We start from the raw sequence: 23,247 nt of genomic DNA, 5'->3' as shown, positions 1-23,247 counted from the left end.
CTGAAAGGCTACAAACAGGGACTGATCTTTCCTCCACTGACTAGTTATTGGCAGATGTTGTAATATAGCCCTCCTTACATCCAATGTATGGAACTTTTGCTCCCCCGGGTTTCTAGCATTATTACAGAATGATGGCAAGGAGATCTCCTGAGTCCTATGAAACATTTGGACCACCTTGGGGAGGTAGGCCGGGTCTGGTCTTAGAATCACTGTCATCCCGTATGGTTTTGTTTATACAGTCAGCGCAGAGATCTTTCTGCCAGCGGGTCTCTGCATAGGGCGCATTCTCTATTCTTTGTTTTGCTGCTAGACTTCCTCGACCCCTAGTGATCAAACAGAAAAATGGAAACCCGTTTCCATAAGGGTGACATTCACATAGATCACTCACCACCGCTGTCAATCAAGGGTACCGATCTCGGAGGCTCCTCAGATGCACTTTTGACGTTTTTTCTGGACGTCTCAGTCATGCCGGTCGTGTTTACGACTGCAGCTCCCACCACTCGAGCGGCTGCTCCTGGTATGCTGGCGGCTCGGCAAGGCATCTGGCGAGAGTTCCTGCTGCTGCCTCTGCTGCAGCTCTTCTTGCCCCACTTCTATTGTGAAGTATTGGGCATGAGTGCATCTTCTGTGGTCATCCCTCTTTTTAAGAGGGATCCTCTGCACTCTCCACCTCCTCCGGTGCCCATTGACAGCCCCCCCCCCCAGCCAGCGGTTTTTTTCCATGAGTGCCGCCATCTTGGATCCGGCACCGCCCCCGACGTCACGCGGGCACGCCCATTCCCAGCGTGCCTTGCGCGTGACGTCAGAGGGGTGCAATCCAGATGCGGCCGCCCCTCCTGGACATCGGCAGAAGGGGGGGGTGGTCTAGGGCGGCGCGGCAGCCACGGAAGAGCACCTGGACCCCTGACCGTGCTGCGCTGACGGCCGCTCGGACGCTGAGCCCCCGGGGGACCCACGGACGGCGCTTCCACAGGTATTGGTATCTTGACACGCCGTCTTCAGCACACAGATCCCTGTCAGGACAGGAAACCCAACTGAAGCAAGGGAGAGGTACTGCCCTTTTATCTTCAGTAGGGTTCCTGTCCTAACTGGGCGGATCCCCTCTCTCAGGTGTGCTGTCATGGGAGACGGGAAGAGTACAGTGTTTATTTTTTCCTTCCTCATTCCAAAAATTCCTGTGAAGCACCTGCAGGGTTAATAAACTTCTTGAATGTGGTTTTGAGTACCTTGAGGGGTGCAGTTTTTAGAATGATGTCACTTTTGGGTATCTTCGGTCATATAGGCCCCTCAAAGTCACCCTTATAACTTCGTAAAAAAAAACAAAAAAAAATGATGTTTCAAAAATTGTGCTGATGTAAAGTATACAGGTGGGAAATGTTATAATTAACTATTTTGTGCGATAGGACTGATTTAAGGGCATAAAAATTAAAAGTTTGAAAATTGCAACATTTTCGTCAAATTTCTGTTTTGTTTTCAAAAATAAATGTAAGTCATATCAAAAATGTTACCACTATTATGAAGTCACAAGAAAAAAAACCTCTTAAAATCAGTGGGATCCATTGAAGAGTTTCAGAGTTATGACCTCAAAGTGACAGTGGTCCAAATTGTAAAAATAGTCTGGTCAGGAAGGTCAAAACAGGCTTTGGAGTGAAGGGGTTAAAGGAAATATCAGAAAATTATTAAAAGGAAACCTATCACCTGTTTTGACCGCTATAAGATGCGGCCACTGCCTTTCAGGGCTTATCTACAGCATTCTATAATGCTTTAGATAAGCCCCCGATCTGACCTGCAAGTGAAGAAAAATAAGTTTTATTATACTCACCCGGAGGGGCGGTCTGGTCCGATGGGTGTCGCAGGTCTGGGGCCTCCCATCTTCTTGCAATGCCGCCCTCCTGCTTCTTCATTGCTCCCCAACATCACCCTCCTGCGCAGGTGTACTTCTCTGCCCTGTTGAGGGCAGAGCACAGTACTGCAGTGCACAGGCGCCGGGAAAGGTCAGAAGCCCAGCGCCTGCACACTGCAGTATTTTGCTCTGCCCTCAACAGGACAGATAAGTGCACCTGCGCAGGAGCGTGATGCCAGGGAGCAGTGAAGAAGCAGGAGGACAGCGTCGCAAGAAGATGGGAAGCGCCGGGACCAGGACCTGCGACACCCATTGGACCAGACCACCCCCATCCCCCGGGTGAATAAGAAAAATAAGTTTCATCTTTCAGGTCGGATCGGGGGCTAATCTACAGTATTACAGATTGCTGTGTATATATATTATATATACAGACACACACACACACTTTATAATCTTGCAATTTTACCACTTTGCGCAAGATTTTTTCACAAGTCTCATTATCACAGGCTTGATTGTAATGACAAGTAACACTTATTGTGATTGGTGGATGCTGTTATCAGCTGTGTATAAGTGATATCACAGCTGACGCTGCTTCCCCTCCTTTCACAATGACATTTACACATGCTCATTAGATAATTTAATACAAAAGATAGGTTCTCAGTATATTGCTGCTAATGTATTTTCAGATTTCCTGAAATAAGTATGAGACTAGAATAGACTCAAGGGACATTATTTTTTTTTACAAAGTTGGATCCAAAATGGTCAACTTCAAAATAGCTGCCATGGTCACCACCCACCTTGAAAAGTTTCCCCCTCTCCCATATACTAATGTGCCACAAACAGCAAGTTGATATCACCAACCTTTCCCATTTTATTTAGGTGTATCCATATAAATGCAGGCTTGCCCCTTATGCGGCGCCTGTAAGCTGCACAGGTTGGGCGCTCTCCAGCTGCACGCTAGTCTCCGGCCAGGACAGCAGCGTGCAGGGAGATTGTACCTTTTTGCATCAGAGACAACCGTTATCTCAGAGCGATTGATTATCATTGGAAAGGACCTTTTCCTTTATTCACTCCTGAAGATTCTCTTCTCCGGTATGATTCCTCTCTTGCCAACCAAGGTTTATTTAAGGTAATCCGCCCTCTCATTTGGTCATTTGACTTGTCATAGCTTTATGTTTTGCATATAACCGGTGTACATTTTAGCGCAAGTTAACCTTATATAATTTTATTTTGTATGTTTTTGGACAAATTGAGTGGTTTTTTGTCCTATTACTTGCTGCTGTGCACTCTAAGGTTTTGCGCTTAGTGCCGTTAGGTATTTTATATTTATTCATATAAACGGCCCACCCTGTATTGCGAAATGAGAAAGAAAAACACAAACATTTTAAAAAACAAACTAAATATAAACAGCCCGTTTCTGATTGTACTCACTTTAATAAAACATTTACTAACTTTAACCCCTTAATGACCGGAGCTTTTTTCGGTTTCGCTTCCCTTCTCAGATCCATAACTTTAATTTTTCCATCAATATGGCCATGTGAGGGCTTAGTTTTTACGGGCCGAGTTGTACTTTTGAACAACATCATTGGTTTTAGCATGTAGAGTACTCAGGGGAAAAAATTCCAAATGCGTTAAAATTGCAAAAAAAAAAAAAAAAAAAAAAATATTGCAATCCCACACTTGTTTTTTGTTTTGCTTTTTTGCTAGGTTCACTAAATGCTAAAACTAACCTGCCATTATGATTCTCCATGTCATTACGAGTTCATAGACACCAAACATGTCTAGGTTTTTTTTTTTATCCAAGAGGTGAAAAAAAATTCCAAACGTTTGCTTAAAATAAATAAACATTTGAAACATTTTCCAATACCTGTAGCGTCTCCATTTTTCGTTATCTGGGGTTGGTTGGCGAGGGCACATTTATTTTGAATGGGGAGAAAGGGGGGTGATGTAAACTTTATTTTTTTCCATATTTTAAACTTCAATTTTGGCATACTTCAATAGCTTCCATGGGAGGCTAGAAACATCCACTACTGGATCGGCTCTGCTACATATAGGCGATGAGCAGATCGCCTATATGTAGCAGAATTACAGCATTGCTATGAGCGCCGATCACCGGGTGGCACTCATAGCAATGCCTCATCAACAACCATAGAGGTCTCGAGGAGACCTCTGGTTGTGATGGCAACGCATCGCTGACCCCCGATCACGTGACAGGGGTCGGCGATGCGCATTTTTCTGGCCCAGCGGCTGGAAGCTCTGGTTAAGTCCCGCTGTCAGCGTTTGACAGTGGGATTTAACCCCTTTCTGCCATCCGACGTACTATCCCGTCCATGGGACCTGGGCCCCTATGCCCATGGACGGGATAGTACGTCGGCGCGATCAGCGGCGCCCACGTGGTGAGCGCCGCTGATCGCGGCCGGGTGTCAGCTGATTATCACAGCTGACACCCGGCACAATGTGTCAGGGGAGGTCACGGACCGCCCCCGACACGTTAACCCCTTGCACACCGCGATCAAACATGATCGCGGTGTACCGGGGGTTAAAGGGAAGCATCGGCAGGGAGGGGGCTCCCTCCGTGCTTCCCTGAGCCCCCCACGGCAGCGCAATGTGCAGCGCTGCTGCGGGGGGCTCCTTTCCTCCAGGCCCCCGAATCCAAGATGGCGACGGGGGCCTGAGGAAGCTGACTTCCTCAGTGCCTGCAAAGCGCAGGCATGAGGAAGCCTTCTGCACTGCCTGTGACAGATTGCTGATCTGTCACAGTGATCTGTGATGTGACAGATCAGCGATCTGTCACAGGACAGTGATGTCCCACCTGGGACTATTTAATAAAGTAAAAAAAAAAATAAATAAATTAAAAAAAAAAAAAAGTGTTAAAATAAAAAAAAAAAAAAAAAAAAAAAAAAAAAAAAAAATCGCCAAATTAGAAAAAAAAAAAATATTCCCCCAATAAATCCATTTTTTGGAAATAAAAAACAAAAAAAAAAAAAATTAAAGTACACATATTAGGTATCGCCGCGTCCGTAATGACCCGCCCTATAAAACTGTCCCATTAGTTAACCCCTTTAGCGAACCCCTTACAAAATAAAAAACGAAGCAAAAAATAATGATTTATTATCATACCGCCAAACAAAAAGTGTAATAACGCGCGATCAAAAAGACGCATATAAATATCCATGGTACCGCTGAAAACGTCACCTTGTCCCGCAAAAAACGAGCCGCCACACAGCATCATCAGCGAAAAAATAAAAAAAAGTTATAGCTCGCAGAATAAAGCGATGCAAAAATTATTATTTTTTATATAAAATAGTTTTCATTGCATAAAACCGACAAAAACATAAAAAAAACGACCTAAATGAGGTATCGCTGTAACCGTACTGACCCGAAGAATAAAACCGCTTTATCAATTTTACCGCACGCGGAACGGTGTAAACGCACCCCCCCCAAAAGAAATTCATGAAACGCTGGTTTTTGTTCATTCTGCGTCCCAAAAATAGGAATAAAAAGCGATCAAAAAATGTCACGTGCCCGAAAATGGTACCAATAAAAACGTCAACTCGTCCCGCAAAAAATAAGACCTCACATGACACGGTGGGTCAAAATACGGAAAAATTATAGCTCTCAATATATGGTGATGCAAAAACTATTTTTACAATAAAAAGCGTCTTTTAGCGTGCGACAGCCGCCAAACATAAAAACCGCCATAAATAGTAAATCAAACCCCCCCGATATCACCCCCTTAGTTAGGGAAAAATAATAAAATTAAAAAAAAAAGTATTTATCTCCATTTTCCCATTAGGGTTAGGGCTAGGGCTAGGGTTAGGGCTCGGGGTGTGTTGGGGTTAGGGTTGGAGTTATAATTCGGGGGTTTCCACTTTTTGGGCACATCAGGGGCTCTCCAAATGCAACATGGCGTCTGATCTCAATTCCAGCCAATTCGGAGTTGAAAAAGTCAAATGGTGCTCCTTCCCTTCCAAGCTCTGCCATGCGCCCAAACAGTGTTTTACCCCCACATGTAGGGTATCAGCCTACTCAGGACAAATTGCAAAACAATTTTTGGGGTCCAATTTCTCCTGTTACCCTTAGGAAAATAAAAAATTGGGGGCAAAAATATCATTTTTGTGGAAAAAAATGATTTTTTTATTTTCACGTCCGAGTGTTATAAACTTCTGTGAAGCACTTGGGGGTTCAGAGTGCTCACCACACATCTAGATAAGTTCCGTGGGGGGTCTAGTGTCCAAAATGGGGTCACTTGTGGGGAGTTTCAATAGTTTAGGTACATCAGGGGCTCTCCAAACGCACATGACACCCGCAGACCATTCCATCAAAGTCTGCATTCCAAAACGTCACTGCTTCCCTTCCGATCCCCGACGTGTGTCCATACAGTAGTTTTCTCCCACATATGGGGTGTCAGCGTACTCAGGCCAAATTGGACAACAACTTTTGGGGGTCCAATTTATCCTGTTACCCATGGGGAAATGAAAAAATTGGGGACTAATTGATCATGTTTCTGGAAAAAATACGATTTTTTTATTTTCATGCCCTGGCATTATAAACTTCTGTGAAGCCCCTGGGGGTTCAAAGTGCTCACCTCACATCTAGATAAGTTCCTTAGTGGGTCTAGTTTTCAAAATGGGGTCATTTGTGGGGGGTTTCTACTGTTTAGGTACATTAGGGGCTCTCCAAAGGCAACATGACACCCGCAGACCATTCCATCAAAGTCTGCATTCCAAAACGTCACTACTTCCCTTCCGAGCCCCGACGTGTGCCCATACAGTAGTTTTCTCCCACATATGGGGTATCAGCATACTTAGGACAAATTGGACAACAACTTTTGGGGTCCAATTTCTCCTGGTACCCTTGGGAAAATAAAAAAATGGTGACTAAAAGATCATGTTTGTGGAAAAAATACGAATTTTTTATTTTCACGCCCGGGCGTTATAAACTTCTGTGAAGCACTGGGGGGTTCAAAGTGCTCACCACACATCTAGATAAGTTCCTTGGGGGGTCTAGTTTACAAAATGGTGTCATTTGTGGGGGGTTTCCACTGTTTTGGTACATCAGGAGTTTTCCAAACGCGACATGGTGTCCGATCTCAATTCCAGCCAAAAACGTCAAATGGAGCTGCTTCCCTTCCGAGCTCTGCCATGCGCCCAAATAGTGGTTTACCCCCACATGTGGGGTATCCGCGTACTCAGGACAAATTGCACAATAACTTTTAGGGTCCTGTTACCCTTGGGAAAATAAAAATTGGGGTGAAAAGATCATTTTTGTGGAAAAAATATGATTTTTTAATTGTACCGCTGTACGTTATAAACTTCTGTAAAGCCCTTGTGGGTTCAAAGTTCTCACCACATATCTAGATAAGTTCCTTGGGGGGTCTAGTTTCCAAAATGGGGTCACTTGTAGGGGGTTTCCACTGTTTAGGTACATCAGGGACTCTCCAAACGTGACATGGCGTCCAATCTGAATTCCAGCCAATTTTGCATTGAAAAAGTCAAACGGCGCTCCTTCCATTCTGAGCTCTGCCATGCACCGAAACAGTGGTTCCCCCCACATATCAGGTATCTGTGTACTCAGGACAAATTGCACAATAACTTTTGCAGTCCAATTTCTCCTATTACCCTTGGTAAAATAAAAAAAATTGAACCTGATTTTTTTTATGAAAAAAAAAGTTAGATGTTCATTTTTTTTTTTTAAATATTCAAAAAAATTCCTGTGACGCACCTAAAGGGTTAATAAACTTCTTGAATGTGGTTTTGAGCACCTTCAGGGGTTCAGTTTTTAGAATGGTGTCACTTTTGGGTATTTTCTATCATATAGACCCCTCAAAGTGGCTTCAAATGTGATGTGGTCCTAAAAATAAAATGGTGTTGTAAAAATGAGAAATCGCTGGTCAACTTTTAACCCTTATAACTTCCTAACAAAAAAAAAATTTGGTTCCAAAATTGTGCTGATCTAAAGTAAACATGTGGGAAATGTTAGTTATCAAGTTTTTTGTGTGCCGTATCTCTGTGATTTAAGGGCATAAAAATTCAAAGTTGGAAAATTGCGAAATTTTCAAAATTTTCGCCAAATTTCAGTTTTTCTCACAAATAAACGCAAGTTATTTGAATGAAATTTTACCACTAACATGAAGTACAATATGTCACGAGAAAATGTCAGAATCACCGGGATCCATGGAAGCGTTCCAGAGTTATGACCTCATAAAGGTACAGTGGTCAGAATTGTAAAAATTGGCCTGGTCATGAACGTGCAAACCACCCTTGGGGGTGAAGGGGTTAACAAGTTAATAGGTGCGGGTGGATCACGATTCCACCTGCACCTATTGCGGGCACATGTCAGCTGTTCAAAACAGCTGACATGTCCCGGCTTTGATGCGGGCTCACCGCTGGAGCCCTTATCAAAGCAGGGGTACTGCCATTGGATGTACTATTCTGTCCAATGGCATTAAGGGGTTAAAAAAAAATTGTACAAAATAAATTGCCAAAATCACCAGTTTAACAAACATCTGTTGATCTGTGATAAAAAAGGTGCACACACGCTAAAGTAGTTTACCTTGCAACACTAAGTTGCAATTTATATCGTCAAATGGGAATGAAAATCACTCACCACTGTTCCTCAGTTAAGGGAAAATACTTGGTATTCCCATACATTTCTTTACCAAAGATGCACTTACCTAGCTATAGCCATTCCAATATAGTAGGAGAGTGGCATGATGGACACCAAAGAAAGGGTGAATTTTACAGGAGAGCTTGTATAATAATTGTGACTGTCCACATAGCCAAGAACCAGCGACACAATCACCAATACTATGAGATCTGCAAGCGATAGTTAAGGTTCTTTGCCATCACACTGCTGAAACTACAATGTAACAAATTAAATCTGGCCCATTCCGTTTCACCAGCACAGTAAATAAAATAGGGATTTTTGTGTACTCACCGTAAAATCCTTTTCTCCGAGCCAATCATTGGGCGTTATGCTGCTTGCCACTAGGAGGACACTAAGTGAACACAGAAGAAAGTTTAAACTCCTCCCCTGCAGTATACACCCTCTCACTGGCTGAGATTTCTCCAGTTCGGTGAAAAAGCAGGAGCATTAAACAAATAACCATAACTATGTCAAAACCGAAGAATGTTACAGTGAGCCAATAGGCTAAACAGGGTGTATGCTGTGTCCCCCAATGATTGGCTCGGAGAAAAGGATTTTACGGTGAGTACACAAAAATCCCTATTTCTCCTACACCTCATTGGGGGACAAAGTGGGACGTCCTAAAGCAGTCCCTGGGTGGGGAGCATACAACTGCTAATACCCCATGTACCACTAACTCAACACTAGTAATGCCAATTGCAGAATGCTTCTGCCAAGAGCTGCATCCGCAGAGGCCCGAGAATGAACTTGGTAATGTTATGTAAAGGTATGCAGACTGGACCAAGTCGCAGCCTTGCAGACCTGTTCTGCCGAATTGCCCAAGAGGCGCCCACTGAGTGGGTAGAGTGCGCCTTAATCCCTGCTGGGACAAGTGCGTTCCTGACACGGTAGGATTCCTGAATAGCCAAGCGAATCCACCTGGCTAGCGTTGCTTTTGAAGTGGCTAGACCCTTCCTATGCCCCTCTGGAAGTATGAACAGGGCATCTGACTTGTGGAAGGGAGGCGCCCGCGAGATGTACCGTCTCAGAGCCCTAACCACATCCAGGGTGTGGAGGGCCTTCTCAATGCGATGGACAGGTGCCAGGCAAAACAATTTCCTCATTCAGATGAAAAGGAGGATACAACTTTGGGCAGGAAGGACGGGGACGTCCTGAGAACTGCCTTGTCCTGATAAATTCAGGAACGGAGGGCGGCAGGACAGGGCTGCCAATTCCGAAACTCGTCTGATTGATGTAAATGCCACTAGAAAGACCACCTTCCAAGAGAGAATAGTTAGTGGTACATCCTGCAGCGGTTCAAAAGGAGCCCCCTGTAAGGCCCCAAGAACCGAGGTAAGGTCCCATGATTCCAATAGCCTTTTATAGGGGGGCGCTACATGAGAAACTCCCTGAATGAACATCTTGACCTGAAGTTTGGTGGCAATTTTGCGTTGGAATAGGACTGACAAAACAAATTTGGCCCTTGAGCGACCTAAGCGCAAGGCCTGACTTTATTCCTGACTGTAGGAATTCCAATATGGCAGGAATGGAAAACACTAGGAGGGGGATCGACCATGATCCTTGCAACATGAAAAGGTTTTCCAGGTGCGGTGATAAATGCGCTTGGACACGGGGTTCCTAGCACTAATCATGGTGGAAATCACGTTGTGAGAAAACCCAGCCTGTGCTAGAATCCAGGATTCAACGGCCACGCCGTCAAAGACAGGACCCCGGAGTTCTGGTGGTAAATCGGGTCCTGACAGAGTAGATCCACACGATCTGGAAGTTGCCAAGGAACGTCGGCGACTAGTACTAGTTCTGAGTACCATGCCTGGCCAATCTGGCGCGACTAGGATCACTGGTACTCCCTCCACTCTGATCTTCATGACCCTTGGGAGCAAGGGGGGAAAAAAAAAAAAAAAAAAAAAAAAGTATGGGAGCCGGAAATCGGTGCCACGGCAGAACTAGGGCGTCCGCTCCGATGGCGCATGGATCGCGCGATGGGGCAATGAACCGAGGAACCTTGTTGTTTAGCCTTGAGATCCACATCCGGAGTGCCCCAACGACGGCAAATCTGCTGAAAGACTTCCGGATGAAGAGACCACTCTCCCAAGGAAAGGCCTTGGCGACAGTCTGCTGCCCAATTCTCTATGCCCGGGATGTGGATCACTGAGATGGGCGAACGGTTGGTCTCGGCCCAATGGAGGACATGACTCAATTCGTGCATGGCCATCCTGCTCCGAATACCCCCCTGATGGTTGATATACGCTACAACCGTGGCGCTGTCGGATTGGATCCTGATGGGGTGACCTGCAAGGAGATGGTGGAAACTCAGTAGAGCTAATATGATCGCACATATCTCCAAAAGGTTTATGGGGAGACGTGACTCCTGAATTGACCAACAACCCTGTGCTGTGTTGTGACAAAACACCGCACCCCAGCCCAGAAGACTTGCGTCGGTGGTCACTACCAACCATTGTATTGGGAGAAGAGACCTCCCTCGACTCAGGGAGGATTTCAGTGTCCACCACTTGAGGGCTTGTCTGACCCACAGAGACAGAAGGCACGGACGGTCCAGGGAAAACGGGTTCTTGTCCCAAGTCAACAGTAAGGCTTGTTGCAAAGGGCGGAGATGGAATTGTGCTAATGGCACCGATTCCATTGCGGCCACCATCTTTCCGAGAACTCTCATGCTGAAACGAATAGAATGAGAAACCAGACGGTAAAGAGTCCACGCTGCCTGTTGCAAAGCTTGGGACTTTTCTGGAGGGAGAATGACCAACCCGCGGGGAAGTGTCCAAGACCATTCCCAAAAAGGAAATCTGCTGGGCCGGCGTTGGGGGAAGAAGTTTATCTTCCAACCCAGGCGAGAAAGAGTATTTACTGTGATATCCACGGATTCCTCGCAGGCTGGAAGGGACGGACCCTTGATCAGCAGATCGTCCAGATACGGGAGCACCACCGAGCGTGAAGAATGGCCATGACCTTGGTAAAGACCCTGGGGGCGGTGGCGAGTCCGAAGGGCAAGGCAACAAACTGGAAGTGTTCCTCGTGAATTGCAAAGCGCAGGAACGGCTGATGGGACGGGCAAAAATCGGGATGTGAAGGTACACATCTTTGAGGTCGATGGATGATAGGAACTCTTTTCCATGGAGGCGACAACTGATCGGAGGGATTGCATTCGAAATCGCCGTACCCTGACAAACTGATTTAACAGCTTGAGGTCCAGTATGGGCCACATCGTTCAGTCCTTCTTTGGAACCACAAAAAAGGTTTGAATAAAAACCCTCGAGCCTTTCGTCTTGAGGGACCGGAATGATTACTACGTTTCTTTGCAGTGCATGAACGGCCCGAAGGAAGGCTCTTATCTTTTCTTTGGGAGGAGAGGACAGGAAGAAACGTGTCGGAGGGAGAGAAGCAAATTCTATTTTGTATCCGGAGGACACCAGCTCCCTGACCCACTCGTCGTGAACGACCGCGAGCCAGGTCTGACTGAATGAAAGTAGACGACCGCCTAATTTGTCGGTATCCGCCGGATACCACAACAAGTCATTGTGTAGAGGATCTATGGGATCTGGCTCCTCTAGATCCAGATGCCCTTGGCCTGGGCTTCCAAGATCAGTTAGGTCTGTATGAGACCTGGTGATCTCTGTCTCCTTGCAGGGCCTGACTTGGTCCAGAAGAGAAGGTTGAGGAGGACCAACTGGAATTGTTGCTTAAAGGTTGAAAAGGAGTTGGCTGTTGATTCCGAAATGGCCGGACAGCCTTTTGTTGGGGAAGGAATTTACTTTCTCCCCCCGGTAGAGTCAAAAATAAGCTGGTCCAGTTTCTCTCCAAACAGGCGACCCGCTTAATAGGGCAGGGAAGTCAATGATTTTTTGGAAGTTGAGTCTGCCCGCCCGTCATGGAGCCATAAGGCTCTTCTAATGGAGACTGCATTAGCAGCTGCCTGAGCAGCGCAATTGACGGCATCTAAAGAAGCGTCCACTACAAAGTCCCCTGCGTAAGTTATCTGCCTGGCAACACTGGTTGCCTCCGGAGGAAGAATGATGATACCTTGAAGGCAGTAATTAAGACTTCTTCCCAGGCGGCCATTGCCTTAGCGACCCAAGTTGCTGCGAAGGATGGAAAAAAAGTGCCGCTCCTGAAGCTTCAAAAACTGAGCGAGCGAGGTAGTCAATTTGATAATTGGAGAGATTTCTGACAGAGGAGCCCTCAGAAACGGATAGCAGCATTTTAGAAGATGCTAAACAGGAGGGTCCACCGAAGGGACTGTAACCAATCCTTCATTAGATCTGGAGCAAAAGGGTATTTAGCCTCGGTAGGCTTTTGCCCTGTAAATCGCTTATGTGGTCGGTCCCTATGTCTTTGGACAATGTCCTTAGACTCTAGATGGCTGGCAAATAACCTGAGCACACGTTTAGTCCTCTTAAAGGAGATAGCGTGAATATTTTCCTCATCCAACTTCAGAATCCTGTTGACTGATTCTATAAGAAAATCAAGCGACTCTTGGTCATTTGGGGGGAATCTGAGGGACTGACGTGTCAGACGCGAATTCAGAGTCATGTTCGCTGCAAACGTTAGGAGAGGGAGAGCGAGAGACAGAACTCGCCGATGCTGAAGCACGAGTGTGACTATGGGATGCTATCTAGAGTCCTGAGAATCCCTTGAAAGAGTACGGCCCCTGCTGTCTCCAGAGCCCTGCTCGGGCGATAAAGACGCCTTCTGACTTAAAGAGGATTCCACGAGGGAATCCATAGCCTTGGTCAGCGATTCCACAGACCATGACAGGGACGCAGCCCACTCAGGGGGACTAAACGCAAGGAGCTCTGTCATAGCAGTGGCGGGTGGTGTTTGAGTACGAGCCGGGTCACAATCCATGCAAAACGTATTAGTCTGGGCACAGGGTAAGGCAGCCTTGCAAGTGGTACAGGCAGTAAAGAACGCAGTGTGCTTCTTAGTAGCCCTTTTAGCTTCCTTAGATTGAGACATAGTGCCCCTGAAAGGGTTAAAGGCAGAGCCTAGGCTGCAGTTGCAGGGAATGTGCAGAGAAGGGGTTAAGCTTTAATCTGAGAGCAGATGCAGCTTACTCTCGGTCCTGTGCTGTGTCCCCGGGAGGAATAACGGTGGTCCTGTGTGACACCAGGTTCTGTCCATCAGTGTGCGCGCTTTGCAGCAGTCCCACATCAGGCTGAGGAAAAAAAAACAAAAAAAACCATGGCCCCCGAGACTGGTAGGGCGCCTCTCGCACAGAACGAGAAGCGCCAAGGACGTGGGCGGTGGCGCTATGTAAATTCAGGCCTAGTAGGCCTAAAAGCCGGGGACTAAATTTCTGGCCTCCTAGCGATAAGCGCCGGGTGGGGGGGGGGGGGGGGGGGCCGTGACCGGGCGCCAGTGTACCGCCGCTGACGCCAAGTCAGCTCTTCTCCCGGGGACAAGGACCCGACCGCATACCCGAACTCCAGTGCTCAGGCAGGCCACGGTGTCCGGGGCCTTCCAGCTGCAGGTCTGTCATCCTCCAAGTGATGTAGCAGAGCTGGAGGAGTTCTTAAAAGGGTATTGCTCAATCGATCCTCCCTATGGACAGGGGGATGGAGAGCTCTGGGGCTGATTCAGGGTATCCAAAGAGCGCTTCTGAAAACTTCTCCGTGCGCTCGCCCTCATATCAGTGTGGGGAGACTGGGACCGTAAAGAAACAGTCGCCCAGAAGAATCAGGTATGCCCCGTCGTCACAGGAAAGTATACGGGGAGTTATACTCCACGTGCTCACCTGTTGTTGGATAGGGGAGAGCGGTCCGTTGAAAGGAACAGTCGCCCCCTTCACTCCGTTAATTAAAAAATTAAACTTTAATTTACAGAAAATTCAAAATTTTTTTAAAAAAAGAAAATGGTGGGGGTCTGAAGCCAGACCCAAGTGCCTCCTATAGAAACTAAGCAAGAACTGGAGAAATCTCAGCCAGTGAGAGGGTGTATACTGCAGGGGAGGAGTTAACTTTTTTCTGTGTTCACTTAGTGTCCTCCTAGTGGCAAGCAGCATAAAACCCACTGTCTGTGTCCCCCAATGAGGCACAGGAGAAAAGCATGTACTGATGTGTAAAATTAAGATTTACAGAATGGTTCTATACAATTAAAATCATCCAGCATAAATCAGTGACAAGACTGTATAATTGAAGCAGAATAATTTTTATCCCCCAAATTGATTTGAGACTTTAAATCGAATTACTGGAATTACTGTAGAAAAAAAAAAAAAAAAAAAAAAAAAAAAAAAAAAAATCGATCCAATATTCATTATCACTGGAATGCAGGACAAACTAGCTATAAGGGAGCAGCATGTTCTCCAGCTCTAAACAATGCAGGTTATTGTGGGAAAGGTGGGCTCTGGTGTCATGCCTTCCTTGGCCTCAAAGAAACATGGCCGACACCGCCTCCCCTGCTGCACTGTGTTACGGCGGCCTCCACTTCAACCACACTTCTCGCCCTGGCAACAGATACAGTGGAGGAGTGGGTCTTTCTTCTAACTGCACCTTTAACCCAATCCCACCTCTTCCCTTCGCTCTTTTGAAGTCAACTATCCACATCTACTCTCCCTCCAACCTCCAAATGGTCGTCATATACCGACCTCTGGGCCCAGCCACTGCCTTCATTGACCAATTCTCTACCTGGCTTCTTCACTTACTTTCCACTGACATCCCCACTATCATGGGTGACTTCAACATCCCCACTGATACTCTTCAGTCAACAGCTTCCAAACTCCTGCCCATTACTTCATCCTTTGGACTTGCTCTGTGGTTCTCCTCAGCCACCCACACAGATGGACATATACTAGACCTGGTCTTCACCCACTTCTGCTCTCTATCCAACTTACCACCACCCCTCTCCCTCTATCCGACCACCATCTACTCACTTTCTCATCCCTGTTCTCCTTTCCTGTCACCTATGTCCAGCAACATGCGCACCCCCGCAGAAACCTTGCACACCTATACGCTCTGACTATTCTACCACTGGCATCCATATCCTCACATCACAACACAGACCGTGCCACTGCTTTCTACAATGCCACTCTCGCATCAGCTCTTGACGCAGTTGCCCCTATGGTTCATGGCAGAGTGCAACATATCAGACAACCCTGGCACAATAACACCACTAAAAAGCTCCGGCAAGTGTACCGGATTGCAGAGCAGCATTGGAAGAAAGCTATTTCACAGATGACTTCACTGCAGTCAAACAGGCAACATTTGCTTTCAAATCTGCCTTCACCTCTGCTAAACAGGACTAATTCACAACCCTCGTATCTTTCCTATCCTACAACCCCAAACAGTTATTCAAAACTCTTAACTCCCTCCTCCACCCACCACTGCCCCCTCCAACCTCCCTCATCTCTGCTGAGGACTTTGCCACACACTTCAAAAATAAGATTGACCAAACAAGGCAAGTCTTCATTGTTCAACCACCACAGCCACTTTGTATACCAGACCAATGCCCAGACCCTTATAATCTCACTCGCCAACATCACTGAAGGGGAGCTTAATTGTCTTCTTCAAATCACACTGCACAACCTGTGCACTTGACCCCACCCCATCTCCTCATCACCACCACTCTTATCCCACCTCTTCAACCTATCACTAAACTTCCGGTACCTTGCCTTCTGCTTTCAAACATGCCACAATCACGCCTATCCTTAACCCCCAGAGCTTTTTTTGGTTTTGCGCTTTCGTTTCTCTTCCCTTGTCAGACCCATAACTTTTTTATTTTTCCGTCAATATGGCCATGTGAGGGCTTCGTTTTTGCAGGACGAGTTGTACTTTTGAACGACACCATTGGTTTTGCCATGTAGTGTACTCGAAAATGGGAAAAAAAAATCCAAGTGCGGTGAAATGGCAAAAAAAGTGCAATCCCACACTTGTTTGTTTGGCTTTTTTGATAGAGTCACTAAATGCTAAAACTAACCTGCCATTATGATTCTCCAGGTCATTACGACTTCATAGACACCAAACATGTCTAGGTTCTTTTTTGACCAAGTGGTGAAAAAAAATTCCAAACTCTGCTTAAAAAAAATTGTGCCATTTTCCGATACTCTTAGTGTCTCCATTTTTCGTGATCTGGGGTTGGCCGAGTGCTTATTTTTTGCGCCCTGAGCTGATGTGTTTAAGGATACCATTTATGTGCAGATACTGTACAATCTTTTGATCGCCCGTTATTGAATTTTAATGCAATGTTGTGGCGACAAAAAAAATGTAATTCTGGCATTTCTAATTTTTTTCCCGCTACGCCGTTTAGCGATCAGGTTAGTCTTTATTGATAGATTAGGCGATTCTGAACGTGGCAATACCCAATGTGTGTTTTTTAATGGTTTTATTTTGAATGGGGCGAAGGGGGGGGGGTGATTTAATTTTATATTTTTCATATTTAAAACTTTTTTTTTTTTTTTTTTTAAATTTTGGCATGCTTCAATAGCCACCATGGGAAGTTAAAAGCATCCACAACTCGATTGGCTCTGCTACATATAGGCAATGAGCATATTGCCTATATGTAGCAGAAATACAGCATGGCTATGAGCGCTGACCACCGGGTGGCACTCATAGCAATGCCTCATCAACAACCATCGAGGTCTCTGAGACCTCAGGTTGTTATGTCAACACATCGCTGACCCCCCCGATCACGACAGGGGTCGGCTATGCGCTCATTTCCGGCTGCGTGGCCGGAAGCTCTAGTTAAAGCCTGCTGTCAGCGTTTGACAGCGGGATTTAACTAGTTAATAGGCGCGGGTGGATCGCGATTCCACTTGTGCCTATTGCGGGCACATGTCAGCTGTTCAAAACATCGGACATGTCACGGCTTTGAGGTGGGCTAACCACCGGAGCCCACCTCAAAGCGGGGGATACAGACTGCTGACGCAACAGTACGTCAGCGGTTGTTAAGGGGCTAAAAATCCAACCCTTGACCCAGCCGCCATGTCCAGCTATCGCCCAATATCGCTGCTCCCATTCGCTTCCAAACTCCTGGAGCAGCACGTCCACGCTGAACTTTCCTCCCACCTCTCCTCTAACTTGCTCTTTGACCATTTACAATCTGGTTTCCGCCCCCATTGCTCCACTCAGACAGTCCTCACCAAGATTACTAACGACCTACTTACGCCAAAGCTAACAGACGATACTCTATACTCCTCCTTCTAGACCTGTCCTCTGCTTTCGACACAGTTGACCACTGCCTTCTACTACAGATACTCTCCTCCTTTGGAATCAAAGACCTCGCCCTATCCTGGATCTCGTCATACCTCTCCAACTGCACATTCAGCGTCTCCCACTCCCTCCTTATCCCACCCTCTCTCTGTTGTAGTCCCCAAGGCTCTGTTCTAGGACCCCTACTCTTAATCTATACACTTGGCCTGGGGCAACTCAAAGTCCCATGTATTCCAGTATCATCTTTATGCTGATGACACTCAGATCTACCTGTCTGGCCCAGAAGTCAACTCTCTGCTGTCCAGAATTCGTGTGTCTATCGACCATATCCTCCTTCTCTCGCTTCCTCAAACTCTATGTGGACAGATCTGAACTCATCATCTCTCCCCCCCATCTCACAGATCTTCCTTACCTGACCCATCACAATTACCGACATCACGCTTACCTCCGTACCAGAAGTCTGCTGCCTTGGAGTAACCCTTGACTCTGCCCTGTCCTTCAAACCACACATCCAAGCTCTACCTCCTGTCGCCTCCAGCTCAAAAATATTTCCAGAATCCGTCCTTTCAACCCTAAATCTACTAAAATGCTTGTGCATGCCCTCATCTCCTGCAACATCCTTTTCTGTGGTCTGCCTGCTAAAACCCTTGCACATCTCCAGTCCACCCTTAACTCTGCTGCCCGACTAAATCATCTCTCTCCTCGCTACTTCTCCCCTCTGCAAATCTCTTCACTGACTCCCATTCCCTTAGCATATCCAAATTACTAATACTGACCTGCAAGGCCATCTATAATCTGTCTCCTCCATATGTCTCTGAACTTATCTCCCGATACCTTCCCTCATGTAATCTCCGGTCCTCCCAAGAACTTCTCTCATCCACACCTATTGGTTCCTCATTCAGCCGCCGACTTCTCTCGAATATCCCCCATCACATCCGACTATCAACCACATTCGGATGCTTCAGATGGAACCTGAAACTCCACCTCTTCAGGAAAGCTCACAGCCTGCAATGACTGCGCTGCCTCCCCACCACTACAGGAGCTACCACCTCAACCAATGCCGGAGCTGCTGCAACCCCCGACCTACTGTCTCCTTCCCCACCACCCTGTAGACGGTAAGCCCGAAAGAGGGGAGAGGACCCTGCCCTATCAGTCTGTCATTGTTTGTTTGTTTACTTTAAGTGATATCTGTATGGAATCCCTTCTCATGTACAGCACTATGGAATCAATGGTGCTATATAAAATTTTTTATAATACTAATACTAATATCTGAAGGTTAACATGTAGTAATAGACATAACCTGGTTACAGTAATAGCTGATAAGGACATCATGTTAAAAAGAAAAAACGTGAACTTGTTCATACACCGCAAAAAGATACTAACGGCAAACACATTGAGTCCATCCACAGAGTACTTGTAGTAATAAACATTAATTGCATAATAGCAGCACAGAACAACCTCTGTATTACAATCGTCCACCTAGGAAGAATTAAAAATGTTACACAAGAGCCACATTGTGTGATTACTATATCAGAATTACACATTACAAAGTTATGCATAATATAAAATATACAAAGACACCTCGCTCACAATGCTTTTATGATCTAGTACCACAGGATCTTTAAAGGGAACTGTCATATTGAGAAGTGCTACTGACCGGATGTAGGGGTAATCTGTGGGTAAAAGCATTTAAACCTGGAGGAGCTTGATTAAGTAGAGGGCTACAGGCACACAAAAAAAAAAAAAAAAAAAAAAAGTTATATGCCCTCAGTAGCTGCTAGCCTGGATTTCAGGTGGTTTAGGGAGCAGTTACAGTCACAGCTTTGCACACAGTGAGCACTCCTCTGCACTTTCTCAGCTCTACACACAAGCTCTGCAGAGGGATTTCCAAGGAGCGATTTCAGTACGCTCACTGTTTAGTGAGCAGTGACTAACCGCTCACTGAACCGCCCAAAAAAATGACTGGAAGCGAGCAGCTACTGGGAGAGTATGACTTCATGTAGTCATTGTAGCCACTGTTCTATTAAACCAGCTAAACATGACTTAAAGGGAACCTGTCAGACTAATCATGCACAGAAGAAGCCAGCCAAGGGCCCTACCAGATTAGTCACATCTATGCCTATTCTTCCTGGCCGGATCCACAAAGGTGGTTACAGTAGTTTTCTGGCGTAAAACATTTGCTGCACTGACAATGTAAGCAAAAATTTTGACATTTGCCATTGTCACACCAGTTCCAGACAGCTTCATCAAAATTGGCAGAATTTACATCTCTGGTGGCGGTGCCCAACAGTTAAGAGATGCACCTAATTAATTAAGTGGTGTGCACCCCTTTCAGGTTTGTCTTAATTAGGCCCATACACCAGCAAGCCCATTCATTAAGATTGGCGTGTACAACACCAGTCTTAATGAATCGAGCCCAATGTTTTCTCTGACATGCTTCAGCTAATCCGGCAGTCAGACTGATTCATTCGGCCCGTGGTTTGGGTGTCATGAACTTACTTACAGATGCTCTTCAAAAACGCCATTTACAAAAAAAAAAAAAAAAAAACCCAGATAAATAGCATTTCTCGAGTTAACACTCTCCTTAAAAGTGAGGTAAAGTATATTTTTAATTTTACACAAAACACCAGTCCTATAAAAACATTATTGCATATGTCAGGGGATGAGCGGTCATACTCTATCCACTTAGGCCTCAAGCTCAGATCAGGGAACTGGATGATCGACCTCTGATTCATTCATGGTCTATCTTGTGATCTAGAGCCCTGTTTTTTTGGATTTGGGGGCTTCAGAAGCCAGATTCCCAAAACTCAAGAATTGGATATCCCCTATCCCTAAAATAGGAGAACACTTTTGATACTGACAATAAACCTTGAAGGTCAAAAAAACAGTAAATGAACTGCTGAAGCCCTCTGTGATGTGATATGGTATGTGTATAATTCTATGTTCATATTTTTACTGATTTTAGGAGTGTTTTGTTCCTCTATCATTCTGTGTACTCCCAGGTCTTATCTAGAGTCTTTATTACCTTACAAAAAGGTCCAATTCAATTAGTTCCGTTATCATCTGCAGCCTGAATGTGTCCATGCCTCTTAATGAACCACCGCTGACTTTTCCCGACAGTCCATTCATGACCACTCTGCTCTCCAAATGCCACAAATCACCTTCTGTAGGGCCTTTGTCTGAGGCACCGGTCCCAAAGCTGGGGGGGGGGGGGGGAGGGAGGTTGTCTTAAAACCCATCCAACCTGTCTGTCTACCTACCCCTGGATATAGCAAGATAGATCCTTTGTGTGATGTTGACGCTAAGGCCAGCACCCCAGAGAGACTTTGGGAAACCCTGAAGAATACTGCTGTAGGAGCCCTATACGGACAAGTACAGTGCCTTTGGAAAGTATTTGGCCGCCTGGAACTTTTCAACCTTTTCCCACATATGCTGCAAACAAAGATACCAAAGGTAAACTTTTGGTGAAGAATCAACAAGTGGGACACAACTGTGAAGTTGAACGAAATTTATTGGTTATTTTAAATTTTTGAGGAAACCACCATGGTTACTTACCGGAAGCCGGTTTTTCCGGAACCCATGACAGCACACCTGAGAGAGGGATCCGCCCCGCCAGGACCCTACTGAAATATAAGGGGCGGCACCTCTCCCGCTTCAGTTGGTTACAGAGCATTGAGAGTACTTCCTGGTTAGGCTAGTTTCACACTAGCGCTTTTGAGCGCAGCGACGGCCTGCGCACGGCCGACGCCAAGTCCCGCCCCCTGCCGCGCCTCCACCGGTAGCTCCGCCTACCAGCGCATGACGCTGCATGCCTCCCCTATCTTTATCACTGGGGGCGCAGGCCGTGCGCAGTATGCGTTTGGCGGCGCATGCGCCTTTTTGACGGTGCGCCGACCTGCGCCAAACGCAACCTGCTGCAGCCCCAGTGATAAAGATAGGGGACGCATGCAGCGTCATGCGCTGGTAGGCGGAGCTACCGGTGGAGGCGCGGCAGGGGGCTTAGCGGTGGCCGTGCGCAGGCCGTCGCTGCGCTCAAAAGCGCTAGTGTGAAACTAGCCTTAGTTACATGTTTATCCAACACCACATCACACAAATACACCCTGTTAACGTGCACACCCATAAGGTGAAAAGGGAGGGGGGGGGGATATACGGGTGCTGTCATGGGTTCCGGAAAAACCGGCTACCGGTAAGTAACCATGGTGGTTTTCCCTTCACCCATGACAGCACACCTGAGGGACCACCGCTTGCAGCACCCTTCTACCAGAGGTTAAGTCAGCAGAGGAGGATAGATTTAATCTATAGTGCTTAAAAAAGGTTGAGGGTGAGGCCCAGGTAGCGGCCTTACAAATCTGTTCAATTGATACCTCTGCTTTTTCAGCCCAGGAGGTCGCCACGGCTCTGGTGGAATGAGCCTTGATGCCGTCAGGAATCGGAACACCACTAGCTGTGTAAGCTACACTAATGGCCTCCCTAATCCATCTGGCAATAGTCCCTTTTGATACTCCATAGCCCTTCCTGGCACCATGAAAGGCTACAAATAGGGACTGGGACCTCCTCCACTGGCTAGTCACTGATAAGTACTCTAAGAGGGCTCTTTTAACATCTAGTTTATGGCATTTCTCCTCTCCTGGGTTTTTTGGATTCTCACAGAAGGAGGGGAAGATAATCTCCTGGCTACATGGAAATCGAATACAGCTTTCGGTAAATAAGCAGGGTCTGTTTTTAGGACAACCCTGTCCTGGTACACCTGGGTATAAGGTGGATTAACTGAGAGGGACTGCAAGTCACTTACTCTACAGGCCGATGTAAGCGCCACTAAAATAATGGCCTTTAGGGTGAGATTTTACTGGTAGTTGTTGCACCGGTTCAAATGGCTCTTTCGTGAGAGCTTCTAACACAAGGTTTAAATCCCAGGGAGCTATTTTTGGTAATGGGATTGGTTTAGACCTCTGGCAGGATTTAATGAATCTGGCCATCCATCTGTTTGCGGCTATGTTGCAGTTATATAGAGCGCCTAGTGCTGAAACCTGTACTTTAAGTGTATTTACTGCTAGACCTAGCTGTAGCCCCGCCTGTAAGAATTCTAAGATGGCCTTGATCGGGGGTTCTTGGTCCAACGGTTTCCCTAGGAACTGCAGAAACTTATTCCATGTTCTACCGTATGTGTTAGTGGTTACTGGCTTTCTACTTTTCATCAGCGTAGCCACCAACCCAGGGGAGAACCCTCTTTTTTTTTTTTTATTTTAAAAGTGACCTCAAATTCCACGCCATCAGATGGAACCCCTTGACTTGCGTGTGGAATACCGGACCCTGAGCTAGCAGGTCTGGAATCTCTGGTAGTACACATGGATCTGAGAGGGACATCATCTGCAGTAGTGAGAACCAGGGCCTTTTTGGCCAGAACAGGGCTATTAGGATTACCCTGGCCTGATCTCTTATTTTCTTCACCACTGCTGGGATTAGAGCTACTGGAGGAAAGGCATAACCCAGTTTGAAATCCCACGGAATTTGCAATGCGTCCACTGCCCATAGCTCTTCTTTTGGGTTTAGTGAACAGAATCTCTTTACCTGCCTGTTGCTTTTGTTGGCAAAGAGGTC

The 23,247-nt window shown here is 46.3% G+C and overlaps 1 protein-coding gene across 1 annotated transcript in view; it reads right to left on the bottom strand.

Moving 5' to 3' along the window:
- The window catches only part of LOC141092872 (uncharacterized), a 135,491-nt gene that overhangs the window by 78,405 nt on the left and 33,839 nt on the right, over positions 1-23,247 (bottom strand). The window contains exons 8-9 of the mRNA XM_073579181.1: positions 19,029-19,128; positions 8,520-8,661 (exon numbers count right to left, since the gene is read on the bottom strand). Coding sequence (XP_073435282.1) covers positions 8,520-8,661; positions 19,029-19,128 — 242 coding nt within the window. The remainder of the gene's footprint in view (positions 1-8,519; positions 8,662-19,028; positions 19,129-23,247) is intronic.

The sequence above is a fragment of the Dendrobates tinctorius genome, unplaced genomic scaffold (assembly GCF_039654945.1).
Source record: "Dendrobates tinctorius isolate UK_male_01 unplaced genomic scaffold, ASM3965494v1 ptg000062l, whole genome shotgun sequence".
Classification (NCBI taxonomy): Eukaryota; Metazoa; Chordata; class Amphibia; order Anura; family Dendrobatidae; genus Dendrobates; species Dendrobates tinctorius.
Note: the sequence above shows the minus strand (reverse complement) of the source record. Positions and strands in the feature narration are given on the sequence as shown.